Here is a 9,524-nt window from a genome sequence, read left to right on the forward strand (position 1 = left end):
AAGGGAGTGGGGTCTAGTGGTTAGAGCTGGGGTCTGGGAGGTAGGATCTGTGGGTTCCGTTCCTTGGTCTGGGCGGCTGTTGGGATCTGGAAGCCGCAGTGATGGTGCAGTAGCCCGGCTTGTGGGCTCTGTGCTCAGCTCCTCTCCTCCCCCCAGATGGCACACAGCAGCCTAGAAGGTCCCTGGGAGGACACGGCGCTGGCAAGTGCCCTGCAGAGGCCCCTGGAGCAGCTGGAGCACTATGGGCACTTTCTGGAGGAGCTGCTGCAGGAGACGGACCCGGAGCAGACGACAGAGCGCGAGGCCTTGCGGGCAGCGCAGCAGCTGCTGGAGTCCCAGGTGCAGCACGGCAGGAACCTGCTGGCGATGGAGCAGATCCGGGGCTGTGAGGTGACTGGAGCCAAGGGCCATCCCAGCATGCACTGCTCTGCCCAGAGGCCATCCCAAAATGCACTGCTCTGTCCTGGGAGGATGGGACCCCAGGGGCTCTCCTAGCATGCCCTGCTCCATCCCTACCAGAGCAGGTGGCCGGGGATCTCCCAGCGTGCGCTGCTCCGTCCCTACCCGAGGGGGCGGGCGGGGGCTCTCCCAGCGTGCGCTGCTCCGTCCCTACCCGAGGGGGCGGGCGGGGGCTCTCCCAGCGTGCGCTGCTCCGTCCCTACCCGAGGGGGCGGGCGGGGGCTCTCCCAGCGTGCGCTGCTCCGTCCTACCCGAGGGGGCGGGCGGGGGCTCTCCCAGCGTGCGCTGCTCCGTCCCTACCCGAGGGGGCGGGCGGGGGCTCTCCCAGCGTGCGCTGCTCCGTCCCTACCCGAGGGGGCGGGCGGGGGCTCTCCCAGAGTGCGCTGCTCCGTCCCTACCCGAGGGGGCGGGCGGGGGCTCTCCCAGAGTGCGCTGCTCCGTCCCTACCCGAGGGGGCGGGCGGGGGCTCTCCCAGCGTGCGCTGCTCCGTCCCTACCCGAGGGGGCGGGCGGGGGCTCTCCCAGCGTGCGCTGCTCCGTCCTACCCGAGGGGGGGGCCGGGGGCTCTCCCAGCGTGCGCTGCTCCGTCCCTACCCGAGGGGGCGGGCGGGGGCTCTCCCAGCGTGCGCTGCTCCGTCCCGGGGGGCGGGCGGGGGCTCTCCCAGAGTGCGCTGCTCCGTCCTACCCGAGGGGGCGGGCGGGGGCTCTCCCAGCGTGCGCTGCTCCGTCCCTACCCGAGGGGGCGGGCGGGGGCTCTCCCAGCGTGCGCTGCTCCGTCCCTACCCGAGGGGGCGGGCGGGGGCTCTCCCAGCGTGCGCTGCTCCGTCCTGGGGGGCGGGCGGGGGCTCTCCCAGCCTGCGCTGCTCCGTCCCTACCCGAGGGGGCGGGCGGGGGCTCTCCCAGCGTGCGCTGCTCCGTCCCGGGGGGCGGGCGGGGGCTCTCCCAGCCTGCGCTGCTCCGTCCCGGGGGGTGGCGAGCCTGGCCCGGGGAGGTTGCCCATTGCCCGCGGCATCTCCTCTCCCCACAGCTGGAGCTGAAGGCACAGGGGCAGCTGCTGCACCGGGACGAGTTCACCGTGCTGCGCGGGCGCCGCAAGTGCCATCGACACGTCTTCCTCTTCGAGCAGCTGCTGCTCTTCAGCAAGCGCAGGGGCACTGAGGGCGGCTTGGACGTCTACGTCTACAAGCAGGCCTACAAGGTGCGCCACCCTGCCCCTGGGATCCCCCTGCCTTGCCCTGCCCCGCCCCGCCCCTGGGATCTCCTGCCCCTGCCCTGCTCCCCCCGCTCTGCCCTGCCCCATGGGATCCCCCTGCATTGCCCTGCCCCCCCCGCCCCGCCCCGCCCCTGGGATCTCCTGCCCCTGCCCTGCTCCCCCGCCCCGCCCCGCCCCATGGGATCTCCTGCCCCTGCCCTGTTCCCCCCGCTCTGCCCCGCCCCTGGGATCTCCTGCCCCTGCCCTGTTCCCCCCGCTCTGCCCCACCCCATGGGATCTCCTGCCCCTGCCCTGTTCCCCCCGCCCCGCCCCGCCCCATGGGATCTCCTGCCCCTGCCCTGTTCCCCCCGCTCTGCCCCACCCCATGGGATCTCCTGCCCCTGCCCTGTTCCCCCCGCTCTGCCCTGCCCCTGGGATCTCCTGCCCCTGCCCTGTTCCCCCCGCTCTGCCCTGCCCCTGGGATCTCCTGCCCCTGCCCTGTTCCCCCCGCTCTGCCCCACCCCATGGGATCTCCTGCCCCTGCCCTGTTCGCCCCGCCCCGCCCCGCCCCATGGGATCTCCTGCCCCTGCCCTGTTCCCCCCGCTCTGCCCCGCCCCTGGGATCTCCTGCCCCTGCCCTGTTCCCCCCGCTCTGCCCCACCCCATGGGATCTCCTGCCCCTGCCCTGTTCCCCCCGCCCCGCCCCGCCCCATGGGATCTCCTGCCCCTGCCCTGTTCCCCCCGCTCTGCCCCGCCCCATGGGATCTCCTGCCCCTGCCCTGTTCCCCCCGCTCTGCCCTGCCCCATGGGATCCCCCTGCATTGCCCTGCCCCGCCCCGTCCCTGGGATCTCCTGCCCCTGCCCTGCTCCCCCCGCCCCGCCCCGCCCCATGGGATCCCCCTGCCTTGCCCTGCCCCGCCCCGCCCCTGGGATCTCCTGCCCCTGCCCTGTTCCCCCGCTCCGCCCCGCCCCATGGGATCCCCCTGCATTGCCCTGCCCCGCCCCGCCCCTGGGATCTCCTGCCCCTGCCCTGTTCCCCCCGCCCCGCCCCTGGGATCTCCTGCCCCTGCCCTGTTCCCCCCGCCCCGCCCCGCCCCGCCCATGGGATCTCCTGCCCCTGCCCTGCTCCCCCCGCCCCGCCCCGCCCATGGGATCTCCTGCCCCTGCCCTGCTCCCCCCGCCCCGCCCCGCCCCGCCCCGCCCCATGGGATCTCCTGCCCCTGCCCTGTTCCCCCCGCTCTGCCCTGCCCCATGGGATCTCCTGCCCCTGCCCTGTTCCCCCTGCTCCGCCCTCCCCCATGGGATCCCCTCCCCTTGCCTTGCCCTGCCCCATGGGATCCTCTCTCCCTGCCTTGTTCCCCCCATGCCTTGCCCTGCCCAATGGGATCCCATCCCACCTCATGGGATCACCTGCCCCTGCCTTGTTCCCCCGACTCCGCCCTGCCCCATGGGATCTCTTGCTCCTGCCTTCTTCCACCCTGCTCTTTCCTGCCCAATGGGATCCTGCCCCACTCAGTAGGATCTCCCCCTGCCCTGCACTACCCTGTCTCATAGGCTTCCTTCCCTGTCCCACCCCATAGGATCTTGCTCCACTCCCTGGGACCCCTTCCCCCAGCCCTGCCCCACCCCATGCGGCCCTCTCTCCCAGGACTTCAAGCAGGCCTTCAAGGTGCACTGCCCTGCCCAACTCCATAGGACCCCTACCACAATATTGCAAACAGGTCTTCAAGATACCCTGCCCCACCCCATGGGATCCCTGCCCCACCCCATCCTGTTCCACTCCAGGGGATCTGCCCCCACTGCAAAGAGGCCTTCGAGGTGTGCTGGCTCATCCCACTCTGCCCCAGGGGACCACTTGCCCTGTCCCATAGGATTCCTCCCCCAGCACTACCTCCCCCATGGGTCCGCCTCTGCAAACAGGCCTTCGAGGTGTGTCTCACCTCCTGGCCATGCTGTCCGCCCCGCAGACGGCGGATATGGGGCTGACGGAGAACATCGGGGAGAGTGGGCTGCGATTCGAGCTCTGGTTCCGGCGTCGCAAGCTGCGTGAGGCCTACACGCTGCAGGCCTCCTCACCCGAGGTGAAGCACAAGTGGACCAGCGCCGTGGCTCAGCTGCTGTGGAGGCAGGCCACACTCAGCAAGGGTAGGCGGAGGTGGTATGGGGGGGCAGGAATGGGGAGAACAGGTAGGACGAGATCCGGGGCTGCAATGAGATGAGGCGTGAGGGATGAGGTTGTGGGATGAGTACATGGGCTCTGGCGTGTCAGGATTGGGGGAAGGAGTAGCTCTCATTGTGATGGGTTGGGGGAAGCAAGAGGACACGGGCACCAGCATGGCAAAATGAGAGGATGGGATTGGTGGGGGACATGGCCCTTGGTGTAATGCATAGGGACACATGTGGGCCTTGTGACAAGGCAGAGGAGAGGATGGGGGGCATGGGCCTGCTGAGATGGCCCCAGCAGGGTGGAACTTGGGGGTGGTGGGCGCATTGTGATGGGGTGGAGAAGGAGGGGGACAGGATGGGGAATGGTCCCGGTGGGATGGGATTTGGGGGTGGGCCCATTATGATGAGGTGGGGAAGGAGGGGGATGGGATGGGGAGTAGCCCAGGTAGGATGGGATTGGGGGGTGGGCCCTGCTGAGATGGGGTAGAGAAGGAGGAGGGGGATGGGACGGAGGGAGTGACCCCCAGCAGGATGGAATTGGGGGGTGGGCCCCGTTGTGATGGGGAAGGAGGGGGATGGGTCAGGGAGTGGCCCCGGTGGGATGGGATTGGGGGATGGTCCCAGTTGGGATGGGGGCACGTGGCTCTCTCTCTGTGTGTCCTGCCCAGAACTGCACACCCAGGAGATGGTCTCCATGGGCATCGGGGACAAGCCCTTTGTCAGCATCCAGAGCCCCAGCCAGGCCCTGCTGAGCAGCCTGCTCACAGGCAGAGGTGAGGGGGGCTGGGTTGCGGGGGTGCCGTGGGGTGTGGGGCTGTCAGCATGGCAGGGTCACTCTGGGGGCGTCTTGGGAGCACAGCAGGGAGTCTCTCGGAGAGGGGGGGCTCTGGGAGCAGCAGGGGTGATGGGGTCTCCTGGGGAGGGGAGGGGTCCTTAGGCTGTCTCTCTGGGGGCAGGGTTGGGGAGCAGTCTGTCTCTAGGAGCAGAGAGGTGTCTCCTTTGTGGGCTCGGGGGGGTCTCTTCCCTGGTGCTCTCTCATCCCCTCTCTCTGCAGCCGCCCGCACCCGTGCCTCTGTGGCCGTCTCTTCCTTCAGCCCCTGGGCCGGGGCCCCATGCTCCCCGCCGGCTGCCACGTCATCCCCCCGCCCCAGCGCTGCCCCCCTGGGCCTGATCTGCGATGCCAGCACTGTGTCCCCTGCGTCAGGGCGCTCCCCTGGGGCCTGCTCGCTGCCAGGGCACCTGGAGGAGGAGGAGTGGGAGCTGGACGTCAAGCACATCCCCCGCGGTGAGCCCACAAGACAGGAGGGTTGCAGGGGTGGTGTCTCTGGGGAGCTCGGTGGAACCGTGGAGGGAAAGCTGGCTCCATGGGGAGGGTACACAGGGCTGGCACCTGGCATTCAGGGAGGTGTGGCTGCTTCAAAGAGACGGCTGGGTTTGGGGCTGTGTGGAGTCAGTGCATGGTGGGCTGGCTTTGTGGGAGACATGTGGGGGGGTCTCTGCCTCTCCCCCACACCGAGGCTGCTGGGGCAACGCTGGTCCCTATTGTTGACACATGGCTCCGTGGTCTGTAGCCCAGTCACTGTGGTGATGCCCAGCAATGCGTCTGGGTGGGCACAGGCATGGGTCCCTGGGCTCACCCTCCACCCCAATGGTTCTCTTGCAGCATCCGAGACAGCCGCTGGCTCAGGAGCTGCTCTGGCTCTGGGGGAGCCATCCCCCAGGCGGGCAGAGTCGCCAGGGGGTTCTGCCCCAGTGCAGCGCCGGCCAGTGAGTACAGGGGGGCACAGCAGGGGCTGTGGGGCAGGTGTCTGTCTTTGTCTCTATCCCCATCTCAGCTCTCGGGGCTCCAGGGGGCTCAGCTGTCACCTCACTTCGCCCACTCAGAGCTGCCAGGGTGGGGGCTGTGCTGCAGAGCAGGGTCCGTCCGGCTGTCGGTCCGTCCATTGGTCATGGATGTTGCTGGCAGTGTGTGTGTGTCTCTCTGGCTCAGTCTGTCTGTGCAGGGCTGGCTGGTAGACTGGCTGTATGTCTGGCTGTGCGTGGCCGGCTGGCTGTCTCTGTCAGGCTGTCTGTGCGTAGCTGGCTGTGTCTCTGTCTGAGCATGGCTGGCTGGTGGGCGGTCTGTCTGTGCTCTCTGGGAGGGGCTGGCATCTTTCCTGGGAGCATTGGGAGCATTTGAATTCACAGGAGTGCGGGGGGCATTACTGTCTTGCCTGGTAAGTGGCCGGGGATGGGCAGCACTGCAGGCAGGGCTCTGCGGGGCCCCAGGCCAGTTACCGTTTCCACCCCTGCACCAGCCCTGCCTGCCCTGCCCTAAGCCTGGGCACTGCGGGGCCCCAGGCCGGTTACCGTTTCCACCCCACCCCTAGCCCTGCCCTGCCCTGCCCTGCTCCAAGCCTGGGCACTGCGGGGCCCCAGGCCGGTTACGTTTCCACTCCACCTCCAGCCCTGCCCTGCCCCAAGCCTAGGCACTGCGGGGTCCCAGGCCGGTTACCATTTCCACCCCCGCACCAGCCCTGCCCTGCCCCAAGCCTGGGCACTGCAGGGCCCCAGGCCGGTTACCATTTCCACCCCTGCACCAGCCCTGCTCTGCCCTGCCCCAGGCCTGGGCACTGCGGGGCCCCAGGCCTGCTGGCTCCCAGGGGAGGCTGCTCTGGGGGTTGCCATTTCAGAACCAGTCTGCTCTTTTCTGCCACCATCTGTGTTCCCCACATGGGACCAAGGCACCCCCCAACCTTCCCACCCCTACCCTGTCGCCCATGCCCTTACCCCTAGCTCCACCCTCCACACTGGCCCAGGGATACCCTCTCTCCTCCCCATCTCCAACCCTGACCCCCCGCTTCACATTCCCAGCCCCATTCCCTCCCCCTCCCCACAGTGATCCTGGCACCCTCACAAATGGTGTTTTATTTGTTTGCCAGAGAGACGGCCACGCCCCCCCCGACTTGGCGACCCCGCTCTGACCCTGGTGCCGAGGTACAGCGGCTGGGATGCCCCCTGGGCGCCCGTCAGTCTGTGTGTCTGTCTGCCCCGCTTCAGCACACGGGCGGGGCACCCCCTCCCCACTGCGTCTGTCCATCTGTCTAGTCCTCCTCCCCCACTCTGTGTCCGTCTGCCCTCCCATGTCCCCCTCGTGTCCATCTGCCCCCCACTGTCGCTGACCGTCTGCCCCTCCCCGTGTGTCTGTCTCCCCCTCCCTGTGTGTCTGTCCCGCCCTCCCTGGCACTCACCCTGCTCTCTCTCTCCCCCAGAGCTGGGTCTGGAGCCTGCACAGGAAGCTGTTTGCCTCTCGTGGTTGCGTGGGGCAGGATCGGAGCCCTGGGGCCGCCAGGAATAGGACAGTCTGAGCCCCTGGCAGACCCCTGGCACTGCACCCCACAGGCTGTACCCCACGGATCCTCCCCTCCCCACCCACTGCATGGAGCCACCAGACGACCCCCAGCCACTGCCCCATGGGTCCTCCCCTTACCCTTCATGGGACTACTAGGGCCCTGTAGCTACGATGTGGGGTGGGGGATGGGTATCAGTGGAGGGCGCAGTGCCCCATGGCCTGGGAGGGGAAAGACAGTGATGGTGTGGGCAGGAAACCCATCTGGCCTGGGCGTCAGAGCAGCAGGGCTGGCCTGGGGCTAGAAGGGCAGTGATAGCTGCACCCTGAGTACGGCCTGGGACTGCCCCAGCACCAGCACCTGGCTAGCACGAGGACCCCGCTCTCATGGACCCCGAGTGTGCCCACCCGTGGCCCCGCACACTCACCGAGCTCCCCGTGCATGTGCACAGAGCCCATGAGGATTGCCACTCATGTGCATACTGATCCCTGTCTCACCCAGCCGTGTGTCCACATGCCACAACCCCTTCACGTGCCCAGGTCCACACTGATCCCTGTCTCACCCAGCCATGCCTCTACGTGCCACAACCCCTTCACATGCCCACGCCCATGCACACGCTGATCCCTGTCTCAGCCAGTCGTGCCTCCACATGCCACAACCCCTTCACGTGCCCACGCACACGCTGATCCCTGTCTCAGCCAGTCGTGCCTCCACGTGCCACAACCCCTTCACGTGCCCACGCTCACGCTGATCCCTGTCTCAGCCAGTCGTGCCTCCACGTGCCACAACCCCTTCACGTGCCCACGCTCACGCTGATCCCTGTCTCAGCCAGTTGTGACTCCATGTGCCACAACCCCTTCACGTGCCCACGCCCGTGCCCACGCCCATGCACACACTGATCCCTGTCTCACACAGCCATGCCTCCACATGCCACAACCCCTTCACATGCCCACGCCTACGCACACACTGATCCCTGTCTCACACAGCCGTGCCTCCACGTGCCACAACCCCTTCACATGCCCACGCCTAAGCACACACTGATCCCTGTCTCACACAGCCGTGCCTCCACGTGCCACAACCCCTTCACGTGCCCATGCCCACGCACACGCTGATCCCTGTCTCAGCCAGTTGTGACTCCATGTGCCACAACCCCTTCACGTGCCCACGCACACGCTGATCCCTGTCTCACCCAGCCATGCCTCCACATGCCACAACCCCTTCACATGCCCACGCACACACTGATCCCTGTCTCACCCAGTCGTGACTCCATGTGCCACAACCCCTTCACGTGCCCACGCACACACTGATCCCTGTCTCACCCAGTCGTGACTCCATGTGCCACAACCCCTTCACGTGCCCACGCACACACTGATCCCTGTCTCACCCAGTCGTGACTCCATGTGCCACAACCCCTTCACGTGCCCAGGTCCACACCCCTCCCCTTCTGAAGCAGCTGTAGCCACCAGGGTTACTGCAAGGCAGCCACAAGGGCCCTGGGGTGACCCAGCCTCATCAGCCGGGGGCAGGAGCATCACAGGAAGTCTTTACCTGGCAGACTGGAGCATCATAGAACAGTCCCTTCTGGGGAGATTGGAGAACTGTGGGAAATTCAGTGGCTGGTAGACTGGAGCATTGTGAGACACTGTGCTGGGAGCGACTGGAAGATCATGGGAAATTCTGTGCTTGGTGTACTGGAGCATCATGGGATGTTCCCTGCTGGGGATACAGGAGCATCGTGGGAAATTCAGTGCCTGGCTGACTGGAGCATCCTGGGACATTCCGTCCTGGGGATACTGGAGCATCATGGGACATTCTGTGCTCAGGGATTAGAGCATTGTGGGAAATTCTCTGTCTGACAGACTGGAGCATCATGGGGATTCAGCTCTTGGGGCCGCAGCTTTATACAAGTACTAAGGAGTATATAATATACAATATATTTACTGAGGGAGCTGGGCCGGCAGGAGTGGGGGCTGCAGCTGCCAGGGAAGCAGGAGCCTGTGGGGCCTGGCCTAGGAATGAGAGGTATACTGGAAGGCTGCTGCCTCATGCCCTCAGGACCTGGCACTGAGGCCTCCCCCGACTATGGGGTGGAGGGGCTGGGGTGACTGCATTTGGAGACAGGAAGCCGGTCGCTGTACAGACTCCTGGCCATTTATATCCTGCATATTAATAAAGCCGTGCCGGCAGCTGTCTCTGTCTCTGTTCCCGTGCTGTGGCCAGTCCCACTGCAGGACCCAGCTGTGTGCCAGCATCCAGGCGCGCCAGAGCAGCCCCAGCCTCCATAAAATCGTATGACTGGAAGGGACTGTTAGAGGTCGTCTAGTCCAGTCCCCTGTGCTGCTGGCAGGACTAAGTATTATCTAGACCATCCCTGACAGG

The 9,524-nt window shown here is 66.9% G+C and overlaps 1 protein-coding gene across 4 annotated transcripts in view; it reads left to right on the plus strand.

The window, feature by feature from the left end:
- Window positions 1-9,335, plus strand: part of ARHGEF40 (Rho guanine nucleotide exchange factor 40) — a 28,052-nt gene extending 18,717 nt beyond the window's left edge. For 2 of the 4 annotated variants that reach the window (XM_075118870.1, XM_048820177.2), the window contains exons 16-22: window positions 157-390; window positions 1,486-1,656; window positions 3,618-3,795; window positions 4,485-4,589; window positions 4,871-5,101; window positions 5,480-5,583; window positions 7,068-9,335. In XM_075118870.1, the coding sequence (XP_074974971.1) occupies window positions 157-390; window positions 1,486-1,656; window positions 3,618-3,795; window positions 4,485-4,589; window positions 4,871-5,101; window positions 5,480-5,583; window positions 7,068-7,163 (1,119 nt within the window). In that variant the 3' untranslated portion in view covers window positions 7,164-9,335. Of the gene's footprint in view, window positions 1-156; window positions 391-1,485; window positions 1,657-3,617; window positions 3,796-4,484; window positions 4,590-4,870; window positions 5,102-5,479; window positions 5,584-6,737; window positions 6,793-7,067 lie in introns of all 4 variants that reach the window. The other 2 variants (XM_075118873.1, XM_075118872.1) reach the window with 2 other exon arrangements.
- Window positions 9,336-9,524: the final 189 nt, after the last annotated feature.

This window comes from Caretta caretta, chromosome 13, assembly GCF_965140235.1.
Source record: "Caretta caretta isolate rCarCar2 chromosome 13, rCarCar1.hap1, whole genome shotgun sequence".
Lineage (NCBI taxonomy): Eukaryota > Metazoa > Chordata > Testudines > Cheloniidae > Caretta > Caretta caretta.